The sequence below is a fragment of the Astyanax mexicanus genome, chromosome 8 (assembly GCF_023375975.1).
Source record: "Astyanax mexicanus isolate ESR-SI-001 chromosome 8, AstMex3_surface, whole genome shotgun sequence".
Lineage (NCBI taxonomy): Eukaryota > Metazoa > Chordata > Actinopteri > Characiformes > Acestrorhamphidae > Astyanax > Astyanax mexicanus.
In genome coordinates, this window is record NC_064415.1 from 51699597 (window position 1) to 51719092 (window position 19496).

General features: G+C 40.8%; 1 protein-coding gene across 2 annotated transcripts in view; it reads left to right on the forward strand.

The window, feature by feature from the left end:
- LOC103025951 (uncharacterized) overlaps positions 1-19496 on the forward strand; it is a 379123-nt gene that overhangs the window by 135745 nt on the left and 223882 nt on the right. For both annotated transcript variants that reach the window (XM_049482198.1, XM_049482199.1), the window contains exon 4: positions 16490-18323. In XM_049482198.1, the coding sequence (XP_049338155.1) occupies positions 16794-18323 (1530 nt within the window). In that variant the 5' untranslated portion in view covers positions 16490-16793. The remainder of the gene's footprint in view (positions 1-16489; positions 18324-19496) is intronic.

A 19496-nucleotide genomic window follows, 5' to 3' on the forward strand; every position in this document is an offset into this window, starting at 1 on the left:
TTGATTATAAACCAGTTTTGGGTTTCTTGAAATTTACACAGTTAAGGACCTAAATACACTTATTTAAAGGGGTGTCCACAAACTTGTGGACATAAAGTGTACGTGATGCCTACAAAGTATCACTCTAGAATCGAGTGCTGTGAGTTTTTACAGTTCATCCAGGGGGAGGAATCTAATATTGAACACAGTGCAAACTCAAAACAGAAGGGTGTAGTTTTTGTCAGAGAATCGAATTATATTGAAAGAAAAAACAACAGACCAGCCCCAGTTCAATTTTGTCTCTCTTATGGGGGCGCCGGTACCCCCAACACGCCTCAATTCGATGCCTGGTTGTAGTCTAGTTCAAAGGCAACTTTGTACAACATGTTTGTGAATTTTAGTCCTTGTAAAAATATATGGGCGTAAATGACACTTTCACCCATGTAGCGGGTGCAGCACACACACACACACACACACACACATAAGCTCACACACACACTGCGCTAGGGGCTTTATAGAGTCCGAGATTCTGAGGGCCGCTCAGGAAAATGTCAGACGCTGTTTTGAAAGGATCAGATAGCTTTTTGATGTCGAGAGCCGCTGATGCGGAAGGAGAAGAAAGGCGCTCTTGATGGGCATCAGGTGTAATTTCTGCAAATGTCTCTGCACTCGCGCCACCACCTCTCGGGCAGCTCGCCGCCTATAAGACACTATCACCCGCTCCCATCCATCCTAAATCTATCCGTGCTAAAAGCGACTAGTAATGGCAGCCTATCGTTCCCGGCCAGGCTGTTGCTTTGACTTGCCGTTTGAAATAGTGAAATAGCAATATTCAAAGCCGCACTCTTGTTTAGTGCACCAAATACCCAAATAAAACGATTATATTATCTGTATTCATGGTTCCCAGACTTGCACTGCACTGCAGAAATTATGTAGAGTATGTAATCTAATGCTAACACACCCATTTTGACCCAAATTGATAACAGTGATAGCAGTGATAGTATGGATTTTCAGTGCAAAAAAAAAAAAAAACATCCTGACCAAGCTGTTTAAGCTGATTGAATGGCTCAATTCTTGATTAGGTGTGGGACAATATATATTGTTACCGTGATACAGGAGTTGGACAACGAAACTGAAACACCTGTTTTAGACCACAATCATTTATTATGGTGACGGACAGTTCTGGTGGAAACAGGAGAGTTGAGGTGCACATTGAATTCTGCGTGATTTGATCAGCCGTGGTTTTATGTTTTTTTGTGGAAACAATCCGGGTTAGCACCCGAACATCCCTTTCAGACAGCTTCCTCTTACAGCGTCCACAGTTAATCCTGTTGGATGTGGTTGGTCCTTCTTGGTGGTATGCTGACATTACCCTGGATACCGTGGCTCTTGATGCATCACAAAGACTTGCTGTCTTGGTCACAGGTGCGCCAGCAAGACGTGCACCAACAATTTGTCCTCTTTTGAACTCTGGTATGTTTGAACACCCATAATGTTGTGTGCATTGCAATATTTTGAGCAAAACTGTGCTGCTCTTACCCTGCTAATTGAACCAACCTTCACACTCTGCTCTTACTGGTGCAATAATGTGCAATTAATGAAGATTGGTCACCAGGCTGCTCCAATTTAGTCATGAACCTCCTAAACTAAAATGACAGGTGTTTCATTGTCCAACACCTGTATATATTATATATATACCTATAAATATTATTTATGTAAAATACTTTTATTTTGAGGTAAATTTAGTAGAAAAATCTTACAGCACTTAATGCTCTTTATCTCTATCTTTATCTCTCTGCTGAGAACTTTAATGGAGATGTGGATTTCATTTTCCAGCAGGACTTGGCACACTACCCAATAATACCAAAAGCACCAATTGGGCTTATATAATATTCTAATTTTCTGAGACACTGAGACACGGGTTTTTATTAGCTGTAAGCCATAATAATCATCAACAATAAAATAAATAAACGCTTAAAATAGATCATTCTGTCCATAATAAATCTATATAAACTGTCCCTTACACTTTATCAAAACGTCTTAATGAATGGACCAATAGAAATGTTCCGAAATTACTTGAAATAAACTCTTTTTACATGAGCTACTATTGAAAATTAAGTAGGATTTTTCTCTCTCCTATAAAGTTGCTGTTTCGGTTACTGTTTCATGTTTTTTTTTTTTTTATTGGACAGCGGTGATATTATATATGAGTTTCACATTTTAAACTAAATAACTGAAATAAAGTATCTTTTCTGTGATTTTTTTGACAATTCTAATTCTAAGTCTAATGACACTAGCCACAAGCTAGCATGCTAAACACAATGCACAAATAAAATGCAATACAGTTTTTACTTATTTATTTATTTATTTTTTTTTTTACAACTTTCTACTTCTTCTTTAATAGATAATGCTCAGATTTGATTGATTTTACTGTTGTTGAGTTGCTTTAACTGTAAGTTCAGCTGTAAGTCAGTGAAGAGCAAGCAGATGCTAAAGGGCTGCGTCAGGTGTGATATAGCAGGATAAACTCAGCCTTTCCCGAAAGAGTTGGAGCTTCATCTCGTCCCAGAGGCGCAGAGGCTTTGTTTCTCTGCGAACCTTAGCGTTTAGTCTTCCGCAGTCTTGAATGAATTATTAATAAGCAGAAAGGATGCCGATGCTGATGAAGTGATGTTAATGAGGCACATATATTAATGGGGTCAGAGCGAGGGCACGTCTGCGTTTGTCTTACTGTATACCCTGCTCCCCGTCACTGTCCTAATCAGATTACTGACGGCAGCGGCGGCGGCGGCCTCTCTCCAGCCGGCCGAGCCGTGCAGGACGCAGATTGTCTCTTGGAGACAGTTTTGTAACTGAAGTCCCCCGATTTATGTGTGCGATTTGTTTTGGGGATTTGTTTATCTCTCTCGCTCGCGTCCCGTCTCATCTCCTGATCACGGGCCGGCTCTTTCAGGCCCCCCCGCCGCCATCTTGTTCTGAGCCGCGTGGTACCACGAGGACAAGGTTTTAAGCCCAGCTTTGTCTTTTGTGTCAAAACGATCTCTTTTTTCACTTTAAGCTGTCCGATGGGAGCCACCCTGAAGTGGACTTAGCTGTGGCACTTAGCAAAACGAGGAATTCGTCAGGATTATAGGCCTGCGCTCTTTCTCTCTCTCTCTCTGTCTGTCTCTCTCTCTGTCTCATTTTCTCTCTCTCTCTCTCTCTCTCTCTCTCTCTCTCTCTCTTTCACTCTTTCTGTTTGTGCCTGTTGCGTGGTTGTATTTTGTGTGTCCTAAAAAAATACTGGAGTTTTCTAACAAAAACAAACAAAAAAAAAAGTGCAGGGTTGTAGAATACAGCACTAGCATAGCTGTGTAGCTGTGTAAAATTCTACCCAAACCCCCCTGTACTCCATCAAAATTCAACTCAACTGTACCCAAAAAAATCTATCCAAACCCAAATATAGCCCAAAAATGTTATCTAAAAACCCATGTATAACCCAACATAATTCTATTAAAACCAAAGTATAAAATAAATTCTATCCAAACCCAAATATTGCCCAGTAAAATTCAATTAAAACCCTTGTATAAAAATTCTAACCAAACCCAAGTATGGCCCAACAAAATTCTATTAAAAGCAAAGTATATCCCAACAAAATAGAATGTGTAGCCCAAAAAAATTCTATCCAAACCCAAGTATAGTCCAGCAAAATTTGGTTAAAACCCAAGTACAGCCCAACAAAATTCTATTAAAATCAAAGTATAGCCCATCACAATTCTATTAAAACCCAAATATAGCTCCAACTTATTCTACCCAACATTCTATTAAAACCCAAAATATAGTTCAAACAAAGTGTAGCCCAACAAAATTCTATTCAAACCCAAATGTAGCCCAACAACATTTTATTAAAAGCAAAGTATAGCCCATCACAATTTTGTTAAAACCCAAATATAGCTCCAACTAATTCTATCCAACATTCTATGAAAACACAAAATATAGTTCAAACAAAGTTTAGCCCAACAAAATTCTAACCCAAGTATAAAATAAATTCTATCCAAACTCAAATATAGCCCAACAAAATTCTATTCAAACCCAAGTATAAAATAAATTCTATCCAAACTCAAATATAGCCCAACAAAATTCTATTCAAACCCAAATGTAGCCCAATAAAATTCTACCCAAACTCAAATATAGCCCAACAAAATTCTATTCAAACTTAAATATAGCTCAACAAAATTCTATTCAAACTCAAATATAGCCCAACAAAATTCTATTCAAACTCAAATATAGCCCAACAAAATTCTATTCAAACTTAAATATAGCCCAACAAAATTCTATTCAAACTCAAATATAGCCCAACAAAATTCTATTCAAACTCAAATATAGCCCAACAAAATTCTATTGAAACTTAAATATAGCTCAACAAAATTATATTCAAACTCAAATATAGCCCAACAAAATTCTATTCAAACTCAAATATAGCTCAACAAAATTCTATTCAAACCCAAGTGTAGCCCAACAAAATTCTATCCAAACAACAAGTATAGTCCAGCAAAATTTGATTAAAACCCAAGTACAGCCCAACAAAATTCTATTAAAATCAAAGTATCACAATTCTATTTAAACCCAAATATAGCTCCAACTAATTCTATCCAACATTCTATTAAAACTCAAAATATAGTTTAAACAAATTGTAGCCCAACAAAATTTTATCCAAACCCAAGTGTACAATACATTCTATTCAAACTCAAATGTAGCCCAACAAAATTTTATTAAAACAAAGTATAGCCCATCACAAATTTGTTAAAACACAAAAATAGCTCAAACAAATTATATCCAAACCCAAATATAGCCCATCAAAATTCTAATGAAACCCAAGTATTAAATAAATTATATCCAACAAGTATAGACCATCACAATTCTGTTAAACCGAAATATAGCTCAAACTAATTTTATCCGAACCCAAATGTAGCCCAGCAAAATTCAATTCAACTAAAATATAGCCCATTGAAATTCTGTTAAAAACCCTTTTTAACAGAATTTCAATGGGCTATATTTTATATATATATATAAGGGTTTTTAACAGAATTTCAATGGGCTATATTTTAGTTGAATTGAATTTTGCTGGGCTACATTTGGGTTCGGATAAAATTAAAATAAAAAAATATACACACACACATATATATATATATATATATATATATATATGTGTGTGTGTATATTTTTTTATTGAAACCCAAATATAGTTTAAATAAATTAATTTAATTCATCTCTTTGTTTGTACCTGTTTGTTTTTTTTTTTTTTTGCATCCTAAAAGAGAAAAAAGTTTTGTGAGAAAGTACAGGGACACGGCATGTAGCGCTAGAGATTCAGGAGTATGATTTTTACCTCAGGTAAAGTAGGATAGTGGGAGGATAAAATCTCTCCACTTAGACACTTTCTTTACACTTTCATAACCCTCACATATAAGAAACACACCGACTGACGCTGATGGCGGCGTCCCCTGATGTTTGCCCCCACCCTCGGATCCCACCCCCTCTAGCCCGGCTCCATTGCCGTCAGATCTCCTGTCTTGGCTTAATGCCTTTGTGAGGGGAAAGGGCTGCGCCTCCCAAAGTCATTTCTGCGCTCACAGCGGGGAGCGCCTTCACTTTGTGCCGCTTTTTACTTTGTGCATATTTGTCGGAAGAATTGCTCTCTTTTTTTTCCCCCTCCGGCGCGGTAATAAAGAGGAGGGAGTCGGCTTTCTTTTCCTTCTCTTACTCTCTCTTACTCTCTCTCTTGCTCTCTCGTTCTCTCGCTTTCCTCCGTTTGGTCCAGGAAAGGCCTTCCCAGGAGCATTTGCAGCAGGGAAAGGTGAAAGAATAACAAAGCGAGGTTTATTTACCCGTCTGCGCCGAGTGTGGGGAGAAAGTTTTTTTTTTTCCTGGAAATGAAAATGCTCACTGGTGTGTGCATGTCTTTTGTATGTCATGCGGAATGGAGAGGATGTGGACGCGGGTGTGGATGCGATTGAATAAATGGAGTTCCTATTTCCTAATAGCATTTCCTTTTCCCGTCGCAAATGGAATGGTCGTTTTTTTGAGCAGGTATGATTTTTCCCAGAGATAATGCACTGTACAAAACGGTTTTATGCGCGAAGTAGAAGACGGACAGCTCGAGAGGAGCCGTGAAGACGGATCGTGATTAAAATTTTCAGTCTCGTTAAGTTGGTGACAGCCTTCGCCGCACTGCGTGGCACTCTCAGCGATCGATCTCCTCGGCGAGGAAAAATCTGCTCCAATACTAACGAACCACCAGATCATTCCAGTTCTGGGCCCTGGGAGGGGAAAAATTAATTAAGATATTTATGGCCTCAATTAATCAGTTCACTGAGATACTCCTGGATGTCCAGAGGGCGCGAGGGGCTCGGCAGGAAGCGGGGGGAAACGTTTCGAAAGCAATCAGACATTCGCAAATGTCCACACCTTCCACTCAATCATGCACTAAAGCTGCAATCGGGACTGAAGTCTTGATCTGAACCAGAATAAAGCATTACATTCCGCTCTAGCTGCCCAGATATAGATACATAACCATAGGTCTATTGTATCCAGTAACCTGAAACTGAAGTTCTGCTCAGAACCCAAAAAATCCAACTGTACAACCAATAAATACTGTCCAGACCCAAATTAACCACCAAAAAAAATCATTCTAGAACTATTATTAGGTCTTCAAATATGTCAAAAGTCAATTGGCAAATGGAAAAGTTCTGTCTAATTCTGACTGTACCTCCAAAATATTCTATCCAACAAAAATTTTGCCATACCTGACAATAGCTTGGCTAAGTAATTTTTAATAAACTGGACTGTACCTTTACCCAATTCTAAGTATACCTCAGGATAATACGACCGTTTCTGACGCAACAGGCCACCCAACTCCTGGTACAAGCAGTCGTCATCTCACGCCTCGACTACTGCAATGCCCTGCTAACTGACCTCCCGGCCTGTGTAGTAAAACCACTCCAGATGATCCAGAACGCAGCAGCACGTCTGGTCTTCAACCAGCCAAAACCAATGGGCACGTGTCACCCCACTGCTCATTGAGCTCCATTGGCTACCAGTTGATGCTCGCATCAATTCAAATTCAAATTCAATCAATTCAAAGCTCTTACAATCGCCTACATGGTGATGACAGAACAGCTCCTTCCTACCTGCACTGATCACTCCTGAAGGCTTACGCTACCTCCCTGCCGCTGCGCTCCTCCAATGAACGTCGCCTCGCTTTACCAAACATTTACCACACAAAGCAATCCAGACTGTTCTCATACAGAGTTCCTCAATGGTGGAACAAACTACCTTCTACTACCAGATCAGGAGAATCTCTCACTATCTTTAATAAACTCCTGAAGACAGAGCTCTTCAAAGAGCACTTACTCTCCTAACACCTCTAACTAACTACCTTCTACTACCACATCAGGAGAATCTCTCACTATCTTTAATAAACTCCTGAAGACAGAGCTCTTCATAGAGCACTTACTCTCCTAACACCTCTAACTAACTACCTTCTACTACCAGATCAGGAGAATCTCTCACTCTCTTTAATAAACTCCTGAAGACAGAGCTCTTCAAAGAGCACTTACTCTCCTAACACCTCTAACTAACTACCTTCTACTACCAGATCAGGAGAATCTTTCACTATCTTTAATAAACTCCTGAAGACGGAGCTCTTCAAAGAGCACCTACTCTCCTAACACCTCTAACTAACTACCTTCTACTACCAGATCAGGAGAATCTCTCACTATCTTTAATAAACTCCTGAAGACAGAGCTCTTCAAAGAGCACTTACTCTCCTAACACCTCTAACACACTAACTACTTCTAACCTCATTTCCTTCTTCCCCTCCTTCGCTTCTATATCTCATTATTTCCCTTTGACTTCCTTTAGACCCTGTCTAATGATGTTTTTACCTTTAACTTCTATTACTTTTGTACTTCACTATTGTAAGTCGCTTTGGACAAAAGCGTCTGCCAAATGTAATGTAATGTAATGTAATGTAATATAATGTAATACTTTTTTGCCTATGCACTTACCGTAAGCGTCTCTTAAAGGGACAGTGTACAAATTACTGAATACCGCAATATTACATACAGTATTTCCCCCAGGCCATTTAAATGGTCACCCCCCCTTCTATTGTGAGCATGTGTGCGAATACCAAACACCATACAATTCCTGAGATTTTTTTTTTACTTTTTATACTCAGCATATTGAGTTCTTATTCAGAAATCCTCACAACCAAGCTGACATGTTTGCAATCCAATTTATCATGCATTCTTTTTATTCCAGCGTCCTTCGTTTGTTATTTTTTTTCTCCCTTTAAGCATACAAGTTCACACTAGTATTTTAATTGACACCACTAATATTAAATATAATTGCATTTTACATTACTTACATTCATTCTTTTATTTACAGTACATTAACCCTTGTGTGGTGTTCATATTTTTATTACTCGTTTACTTTTGTTACTTGTATTTAATTCAGCAAAATTAAGCAATTCTACATTAAAATGCTTTACACATGCTTGCTTCACCTAAATTGCAAGTAATATAAACACAGCTTACATGGTTAATATTTGCCCTTTACCTTTCTTATGTTACATTTCTTTCAAAAAGTGCTACTCTTTTTTTATTAGTTTTTTAATAAAATGTAAAAGAAAATGAATTAAACTCAAGATATGAGTAGAAAATTGGTTTAGTTTCAAATTTACAAATGAAGCAATGTTTATTAGCCCTTGGCTAAACATACTGTATGTAATATAAATGTGTGTGTGTGTGTGTGTGAGGGGGGGGGGTGTACATTGTGTGTTTATAGAAAATGTGTTTTGATATATGTTTTTCATAAACAAAATGAGCCAATGCCAATGAGTTTGAGTTAGAAAAAATATTTTTTTTGTATCATTTGATGAAAAATTTAAACGGGTCCCACAGACCCGAACACCACACAAGGGTTAAGGCTATTTAAATATTAACTATAACAACTTATGTCTTAATAAAAAAAGTGTGTTTATCTCATTTAATCACTAAAACATTCACTAAAATATACACAAATGCCAAATGATCACATGCTGTAACTCACATCCATCCACACACACACACACACACACACACATAGACACACATCTCCACAGTTAAACAGCAGCCTATATGTATTAGCAGGCCTGTTCTATCAGTACACTCTCCCACACTTTCACCCGGAACACGGCCTGCACTGATTCCACTTAACAGCCTGAGGGAAAGCACACACTAAAGGGAGTGTCAAACACTGTCACACATACTCTCACACACCTACACACACACCTACACACACACACACACACACACACACACACAAGCAGGCATGGCTACACTCCTACGGTGGCTTTGACAGTGTCAACACGCTGGCTCAGTACGTGCCCCCAGCCAGTTAACCAGGTGCCCATGACAGCCAGGCAGTCCACCCACCAGCATGTTCTGCCAATAAAGCGTCCGCCGATTGTGCTCTAATAGGTATTCAGAGCTTGAAGCGAGCTGCGGGTGCTGAAGGTGGCCATTCCGGATAGTTAAATTTCCAGCTTGTTTTCCGTGAAACTTGGCTGGGAAGTATCTGCAGTGACATTATGCGCATATGCACGCATGCATGCGACAGAAGAGCGGTCCCTACCCAGCTTTTTTATAATTTTATAATTCTACCATTGTCTTCTACTCTGAATCCGAAGACCAGCTTATTATTCATTTTTCTTCTTTTCGGGCATGTGCACAAATAGACCCCAGGGGGGCTTGAGCTGCAGAGCTGTTCAGTGGCGTCGTGGTCAGCGTGTAGAGCAGGATTAATTGTGTTTAATGTGAGCATTATTCAATATCCATTCAGCGAGTATAGAGCTTGTAAGGCGGTTTGGGTTCCAGGGTTCCGGGTTGGACATGCTCTTCTGGGGCAGTACTAGTTCCTCTGAGATTTCACCTAAATAATGTCCTGACACAGCGTTCTTACATCACCACAGGGCAGGAAGTCCCCTGACGCTGCACGATGTCGTTCTGCTGATTGACAGCCAATAGTGTTGGCAGCACAAGGCACTAGTAGCTTGCTAAGGCAAAAGCGATCTACTGTATACCATATAGACCATGTGGAGCTGCAGGAATAACTAATAATCACTATTCTTTACTAATAATCACTAGGGGTGTCACGATTTTGATATTTCATGGAAATCAATTGAAATTATGTCATGGTCTCGAGCCTCGAAGTCAAAAAGAGGATCGACGATCCCTCCCGCAAATGGCGCAGCACACTGCAGCTCAAAGAGCAGCCCTTTCTCCAGAGAATGTGAACATTCTCATCTTCTTAAAGAAAATCTTGAAAATATAAAAATAACAGTTGTTTTGTCTAGCCTCAAATATGTTAATAGTTTTGGTACCTTAAGGAGCATCTTTCTCTCAGATAAAGTTAATAATATATCTTTATTAAAGAAAAAAACTTCATTCTCAGGGACCGAAAAAGTCTTAAAGTCTTATTTTTCATGTTTAACTGTTATAGTAGGATAGAGTTCAGTTTGTTAAGGCTCTAATTGTTCTATTATTTTGTACATGACTGTTCCTGTATTTTTTTTTATTATTTATTTTGTTATGTTGCACATTGCTGTTTTAATAGTGCACACTGCTGCTACCAAAAAAAAGCCACTAGATGGCATTACAAATATATCTTAATTAAATTATTTAAATTAGACCATTAATGCCTAGTGTGGTGTATTGCAGATCACTTGTATCACTTTGCATCACTTGTATCAAGCCCACCTTTTGAAATAAGATATTGTAAATTTGATGAATCAAACCAATGACTGACCATAAACTCGGAAGTGCATTGAGAGCAACCCTCATTTTCAATGTAGTCGAGCATTTACAGCAAATACAGGGATTGACATGACGAAGTCATTTTAAAATAGCATTAAAGAAAAGATAAAAATAGAATTAGAATACATTAAATTACATTACATTTTGTCCAAAGCCTCTTATAAACAAGAATGATGAAGTGTATAGTATATAGTGTATATAGTGATAGTATATAGTGATACAAGTTCAAGGTAAGCAAGGGAGGCATAAAGGAGGCTAAAGGGGAATAGTGGGATAGAGAAGGAAAGAAGGGGAAGAAGGAAATGAGGTTAGAAGTAGTTAGAGGAAAGGAAGCATGAAGTGCTGTAAGTTTTTTTTGGGAAAACACTGCATTGACTTTGGACTTGATAGAACACAGTGGATCAACACCAGCAGATGACATGTCTCTCCAAACCATCACTGATCATCAGTAAATTTAGCATTTCATTTGGAACCAGGGGGAACCAGGGTGTGTTGACACCAGAGGAGGATGAAATCTGAATAAGCAGCAACACTGACTTTAGAAGCCAATGACCCAGTTTATCACCACAATAAGTGCCATCATGTAAATAGCTATAGCCCTATAGCTTCCTATCATTTTTTGTACACCAAACTAGAATGATTAAGGTTAAGTTATCTGTACATCAGGGGTCAGCAAAAGGCGGCCAGATGTGGCCTGAAAGCTTGAAACATCTGGCTCGTTAGGTTGATTGAACTAGAATGAACGTTAGTGGAATAAAAATGAAAATAAATGCTTCTCTGGGGAGCTTTTGTTTACATCCCTCCCCTGGACTTTAGTTCCTTCCTGTTCTTGGTTTTTTTTTTTTTTGCACGGTCTTGGGCTCCCCCTTACCTCCTTATAAGAGCGCTTTTTACCGGCCATGTCCCAATTCACTAGCCAGGGGAGTGGTAGTGTATTGGACCATGACCCTGACAGCACAGGTACGATCCTGAGAGTGAGGAGCGCTGTGTTAAGTTATTTATTTATGTTTTCCTTTCTTCTTGGGTTTACCTGCTTTGAGATCAACTGCTCTGTAATTGGGTTCAACAACCCTCTGGGCTAGAGAGCTACTAGACTGTAGCACTACATCCCATTACACTTCATTTTCCAAAACAGATTTTTTTTTTTTGTGGCCCACCAGGTCATTTTACAAAGACTTGGAAAATATCTGGGCCGCAGCCAACCCGAATTGTCTACCCCTGCTGTACATCTAAGGTAAAGTAGGTAAATGTTTATATTGAGCCAAATTAGAACAAAAAAAATCAGAGCCTTCAGCTTTTTTTGAGCAGTAAATACTATAGATCCTTCACTAACTACTCGGAGCTGCTGCCATCAGAAGGTCTTTTGGAGTTTGAGCAGCATTAATCTGTTGTTGTTTTGTCTTCTTTGGAAATCCATGCATCTTTGACTCGCGGTAAAAACACCCCGCCGCGAGCGAGTCGGCTCTCGGCGCAGTTGAGGGCGCTAGACAAGCCGTCAATCCCAATGTCACCGGGGCATCCGAGAAGATTGGCTGATTGATTGAGGCGAGACAGAGGAGGGAGGGTGAGGGAGGTTAAGGCAGAGCCGTGATTGACACAGAGGTAGCCACAGATAGCAGAGGGAAAGGAGGGAGAGAGCTAGGACAGCATATTAAAACAATAGCAAGAGAGAGAGAAATGGATGGGTGGTGTCAGTGGTGGTGGTGGCGGGAGTGGTGGTGAGGTGGGGTGGGGATGCGCAAAGGAATAGAATAGAATAGAATAAAAAAGATGGCCAGGCAGAGAGGGACAGCTGGTGAGTGGGAGAGGTGGCATTAGAGAGAGAGAGAGAAAGAGAGAGAGAAAGAGAGGAAGGACTGATGACGGCTTTTTAGGAAAGTGAGCAGAGACCGCGATTAAAAAAAATGAAAGTGGAAAAGTGAGTGGACAAGCGAGGGAGCGAGGTGAGGGAGATGGAGGGGAGGATGGAGGGAGCAGAAGGGGTGGAGGGGAGATCCTGTGGGGATGTTCACATCTCAGTCATGCCTCGGCGAATGCACTGACAGGGCCTCGGCGCCCCACAACAGTTCTCGAGTGTCATACGGCACAACCGAGGATGCAATGCCCACAGGAACACACCGCGGATACACAACCAACAACAGAGTGCACTGTACAAACAACCCTGCCGAGCAGTGCACTTCCCCCAAAACACTGTTCTGAGAACTTTTAAGATACTGTACTGTTAGCTGTTAACCCTTAGAACCCTTTGTGTGTCCTGATCTAAATACTGAAAGGAAAGCATAGGCTGCTCTGAGTGTCAGGTTTTTAGTATCTACATGTATCCTAGAGGTGTGATTATTGATTATTGATTATAAGAAAAATAACTCCGCCTGATGCTGTTTCTCCATGTATTTGATCAAAGTAATAATTAATAAGCCATGTAATGAACTTTATATCATCACTATTCTTATGCTTTCAACTCACATACTGTACCCTCTAGTCTAACCACTTTTAAAAAAGATATCTTAGGTGTGAATATATTTAAAGTCTATACATTCAAAAATAAGTAAAAAAAAAAAACAAAAAAAAACAGGCGCTTGGTAAAATTTTGACCTAAACATGATCAGTTCCAGGAAAATATAACAATTCTGCTTCCTTTTACATTTTAAATGATTAAATTTTTAAGCAGCCGAATGTCTTTTGGAGTAAAAGAGATCAGGGCATGTGACTGTCTGACATAATTACTGTGTTATAAGACCTAGGGTTCAAAGGGTTAAACGTCTTCTTGCGCTAAAATCCATGTTTTCTTGTTTTTTTGTGAAATACTATTGGTTGTATATGCATGCAGCCTTCACTGTTTGCAGTAGCTAGTAAAAGAAAATCCTCAGAAATACCAGTTGATCAGAGAGACGTTAGGGTGTCTAAGTCAATCAGTGACTTCATGGCCTCGCCCACCTCGGCTCAGGACCGCCCACACAGGCAACACTAACCCCCGGCTACAGTAGAGGTGACACTGTCTTGTTAGATAAGGAGGAGCTAACAGCATTGTTTACTCTGTTTACAGCTTCTGTTTTCAGCAGCCAGTTAGCGTTAGCTATCTTGTGTAACAGGTAACTATAGGTTTAAATCAGATCTCCGGTTGATTCTTCGTTTTACCATGACCTTAAATATACACTAGGGAAGCATGGTTTGACAAGGCAGCACAACTCGACAGAACACCAGTCAAATCAGACTCTCACCTCTCACTGAGAGTCTGACGTTAAGTGAAGTTGAAGGGTTAACTTTTCCTAGTACTGCTATATCTATGTAACTAAGTTATGTGTATCTCTGAAAACATTTTGTCCTTTTGAGTTTTAGTGCAGTAAATTTGACTGTGGTTAGGGGGGCGATTGGGGGGTGGAAAGGCAGGTAGGCGTTCTCTGCTGCAGTGCTGTTAGCCAATCAGAGCCGATATGTTTGCATGTATGAATATTCATGAGCAAGAGCCATGAAACCAAACCCTATCAGTAATTCAGTGTTATAAAACAGGACTAAATAGAAACACCTAAACCCTTTTTTTCACAAAAAATTATGAATTTATGAAAAATGAATTTCATTTTTTTTTCTTTTAATGCCTGCATTGACCTCTTAACACACAAAAAAGGCCAGTGATAATGTGTGCTCACACAGAGCAACTCTCACAGAAGAGTACATTAGAGAAAAGTGCTTTGTCATCCAGAAAATATCCCTTGCTGTAAGCTGTCCAGAATTACAAAACAGAACATCTTGAGCCCTGGGTTCAGCTATTAATGCTAATGCCGGGACGGTTGTGTATTATTTGGATCATCATACTTCTGCTTGTGGCGTTCCACAGGGGTATATTTTGGGGTCTATGATACTGCAGAAAATTATGAAAATAAGGTACAGTAGATATGAGAGTAATAAAGAGTCTTTAGCAGTGCAATAACGCGCTGTGCACATGGCACTAAGCACCCAGAGGGATTTAACTAACACATTATTTCAGAAAAAGAGCATCATACTGAACGTAAAACATGGTGGTGGTAGTGTGATGGTCTGGGGCTGCTTTGCATCGTCAGGGTCTGGAACCAGGTATTCTGCTGTTTATCGAACAATCCTGAAGGAGAATATCCGGCCATTTGTTTGTGACCTCAAGCTCAGGAGTACTTGGGTTCTGCAGCAGGACAATGACCCAAAGCACACAAACAAGTCCACCTCTGAATGACTTTAGGTTTTTAGGTTTTGGAGTGTCTGAGTCAAAGTCTGATTGAGATGCTGTGGCATAATGATCTTAAACAGAACGTCCATGGCTTTATTTAAAGTCCCAGCAGACAAACCAACAAAACACATTACATTTACCTCAGCAGTGTTATTTTTGTTAATTTGTTAATCAAATATTAGCTTGCTATCCACCTTACTAGTGCAATTTTAGTTGTAGATTTATTATGATGTGGTACTATTCTAATTATATTATTAGTTTACTTGTACAGTGCAATTTGTCCTGAATTTACCTTAGTAGTGCTATTCTAACTATGAATTTGCTTGAGCACTGAAATGTGAAATGAAGTCATACATGTACCTCAGTACTGCTAATAAAATTGCACATAGAATTTTAATTCATACAGAAAAATCCATCCGTTTTTTTTTGTTTTGGTAAAGAAACAGGTGCTATGACTACATGTGCTAGCTAGGTTTGCTAACATTACCATCCTAGCCCTGTACAGCTAATATCTTTCAGCTGGAAAACAGACAGTTTGTTAGGAGGTAAGAAATTGAATAAACTGAAGTGTGAAAAGTGATTCTGAATGTTCTAGAGAAGGAGCATAAAAATGAACTTAAACCTGTCGTTTCTCATCTCTAACGTGCAATGCTGCTGGTTTCTATTGGAGGGATGTGTGGAGGGGTGGTTCTACCGCTGCTTCTTAAAAATCATAATGTGTCATAATGTATCTGGCTATTCGCTGCCACTATGATCGGGAGATTCTGGTTCTGGTTTGAATCCCTGTCATGCAGCTTGCCATCAGCTGCTGTATCCCTGAGAGAGCACAATTGGCCTTGCTCTCTCTGGGTAGGTGGATGGCACTCATTCCCCTCATCAATATGACAATACATAGAATATGACAAATTATTATTTATTTTCCAGTAAAATATATTTCAGTTATTTCACTATTTCTACGTGCCACAAAATTGGTGCATCTCTACTCACAACTTGATACTTTGTCAGCCGAAGCATTGCAGCTGCACTTGCACAGTCGCAGTTCATCCAGACAACTTTTCACCTTCAAATCGAAAAGACACAGAAGGTGCAGAAGAGCCTACAGCACTCTCACCTTGCCAGCGAGCATGCCTGCACACTGCACACTTGCCTCCGAACATGCTTCTGAAAATAGTGCAGCCCACAATTTAAGATGCTTTTAAAAGATAAACTTACCACCTGACAGAGAACTTGTCAACACCATGTAACCATGCAATTACTAAACAAGGAGTAAACATAGTATCTCGAAAGCATCCACTTAACAACAGCGTGCCAAGTACTAGATATGCAGCGGTTGCAGTGTGCTGTGATTATTCATAAGTTATCAGCATCTGTCTGTCAGCTTGTCTGTGTGTTCTGCTACCCTTGCTGTGTCACTCCATGTTTAATTAACGGGCTGCTATGATTAAAGTTTTAACGTAATTATCTTTATCTTTCCTCTCAGGGCGATCAACCCTCCGCGGGAAGCTGAGTGAACGGTTCTGCCCTGAGAGGTTCGGATTGAGAGAGTGAGATACTGGAAAAGTAAAAAAAAAAAAAAAAAAAAAGAGAGAGAGAGAGAAAGAGAGAGAGACTGCGTGACTGACACCTGCCCTGCAGCTTTGGCAGAGGACGTGTAATGGAGGAGTGAAGACGTGGAGGGAGCGAGGAAATAGACGCGGAAGAAAGAATGAAGACAACCAGAAAACCAGCGCTTCCTTCCATTCGCTGTCACTTAAATTAGATCACTACACCTCCAATCACTCAACATGACTGACAGGTGTGTCCTCCTATTAGTGTCTCTCTGCCTGTGGGAAGGGTCGGTCCTCTTGGGTTCAGGGTCAGTCACGAAGGTTGTCAGGAGAAGAGGACTTGGATCGGTTCATTCCCTTCAATCGCACGGAGGCCTTGGAGAGACCATGCCACGGGATTTAAGTATGGAAAAGAACGGGATGCCGTTAGTTCGGCTAAAAGAACTGATTGGTGCTGAGAAAGTGGACGACAAGGCTGGGGGCCACTCAAAAGGTGCTCAACCGAACAACGAAGGACCGTCGGTCTCAAACCAAGACGAGCTCCTTGATTATAACTCTAAATCGCCTCTTCAGTCGGATGACTCAAATAAAAGGGTACGCCTGGCAGTGGATGGTACTAGAGACGTGCTTGAGTCAAGAAAGTATAGGAATAGCACGAACAGTGGACAAATAGAAAAGGGAAATCCAGTTCACCACAAGGTGGACTCTAGTTTACACCTAAACAGAACCAGATTCAAGTATCCTCCGAGGTCCAGAGGGAGGCCAAGCCCCGGGACTCTCAGCAAAGCCAGAGTTCCAAAGGGAGTGCCGCAAGACTCGCCCCACAAAATCAACCTGACTGGAAGCTACGGTGTTTTGAAGCTCATCTCAAAAGAGAGTCTTGTGCGGATCGTGAATTCCCAGCTGCAGAATGGTCTGAATTTTCAGAACAAGATTAGTCACAGCAGAAAGAGAGATTTGATTGATATGGATCGCAGCCAAGCGGAGCAACCTGAAATAAAGAGGAAAGATCGGGCGGTAACTCCAGATGTTCACGAATCTGAGATTCATAATAGGACTCTAATTGCCGAGCCACACTCGAGCACCATCACAAATCCCAATGTTAATCCAGATCAGATGGGTCACACTCTCTGGAAACCAATTAGTGAACTCACTTCAAGTTCAAGAGAGGATGAAAAGAAGACAGAGGCCAGGGGTATAGCTGCCACCGCTTCTTGGAGGAGCAAACATTATACCACCCACGTGACTTCAACGGCGCAAAGCGAGCTTGTCGCCAACACGGAGGTCAATCGTGATGCTTTTACCGGCAACAGTGATTCTTCTGTCAGTGCGCATGAAGGAATATCGCACGCCACCTCTCAGACTGCCTCTAAAATCTCTGCAAGAAGGAGCTACTCTGTGGAGCCAGAAGCTGAAAGAGGCATTAATGCGAAAGAGGATCAAGGTCAGGATATTCACACGACAATACCGGAATTCAGTGCCACGCAAGATCCCAGTAAAGCTTCCGATTCTGTGGACAGCAGTCACATTTTGAAGCTGCCCCCAAATCCAGAGTGGGGTGGAGGAACTAGCAGTCGAGGGACCACTGTGGATACCTGGCCTGGCCAAGGTGGGCATGGCCTCGTCTTTGAGGAGACGGAGGAAGATGAGGATAAGAGTTGGAGTCCGAAGCAAGGACCGCGTTCGAGAAGACGGCGCAGTTGGATCTGGAACCAGTTTTTTGTTATCGAGGAGTACGCCGGACCAGAACCTGTCCTCATCGGAAGGGTAAGACAAACAAAACTCAATATCTTGCTTCCACTGTTCTTCTTATTTTAAGTCCAAGACATGCTGTCCTTAGTCCCCCACCACCATCCACCACCAGAGGCCATTAGCATCTACCTGGTGCCATCATCTTTTAACTACCATTGATTTTCCACACATCTGGAAGACTGGCTTTTCCAACCACATAATGACCTAAAATTAATCAATTAGGCACTGAGGCACCAGAGATTGCTCACTCGGCTCTCCCCGCTGAGGATAACAAATAAGAAAAGTCGGCCTTTTCTCATCCTCTATCTGAGAAAGGCTCTGAAAGAGTGTCCTGATTAAACTCTTATCTCACCGTTTCGTGGCATTAGTCTGATGCACCCAGTCATTTTTCTGTCAATCTCTGTCAATTTGGTTCTCAGCGGAGTCCAACCTCGGCAGGTCAGGAAATAAAGTACCAATCAGCGCCTCCGCCCAGCTTCTGATTCTCCGCTGTTAGCACTACAGTGAACGTGATGATGAGGTATTCAAATCAGGCCTCTGCGCAGACAATCAAGAGCACGGAGGTAGGGCAGGAAAACATCACGTCGGAACCTGTAATTTCTCCAGGTCCTGTCCTCTGTGACTCATGCCTTACAGTACCTTGGCCTTCAGTCTCCAGGGAGAGCGAGGGGGGCGGAAAGGGCGGGTGGAGGGGACGGGGTCAGTGGCGAAGAAAGAAAATCAGTGAATTGCGTAAATTGACTTGCTGCTTAATGCTGATGCTGGTTAGTCCTGGCGAACTTGTGCCTTTGTTCTGTTGCTTCTCTGTTTCTCTTTATCTTTCTCTTTTCTCTCTTTCGTGCTCTTCCTCTCATTCTCTCTCTCTATACTATATCTTTTTCGCTCTTCTGTGTCTCTTCTCTCACTTTTTATTTTTTTCTCTCTCCTTTTCAACTTTTCAATTTTTTCCTTGTTTATTGTCTCTCTCCCTCTCTCTTTTTCACATTGTTCCTTCTATCTTTCTCTCTGTATTTTTCCTATGGTGTCATTATTTAACCTTATTTTTCAAGTGTATATCGGGACCTCTTTATCTTTTCCCCTCTCTCTCTCTCTCTCTCTGCCTCTTCTGCTGCCTCTTTACCTCTCTGCCTCTTTCACTCTACCCCATCTCTCTCTCCCTTACTTTTTCTCTGCCTCTCTCTTGCTCTC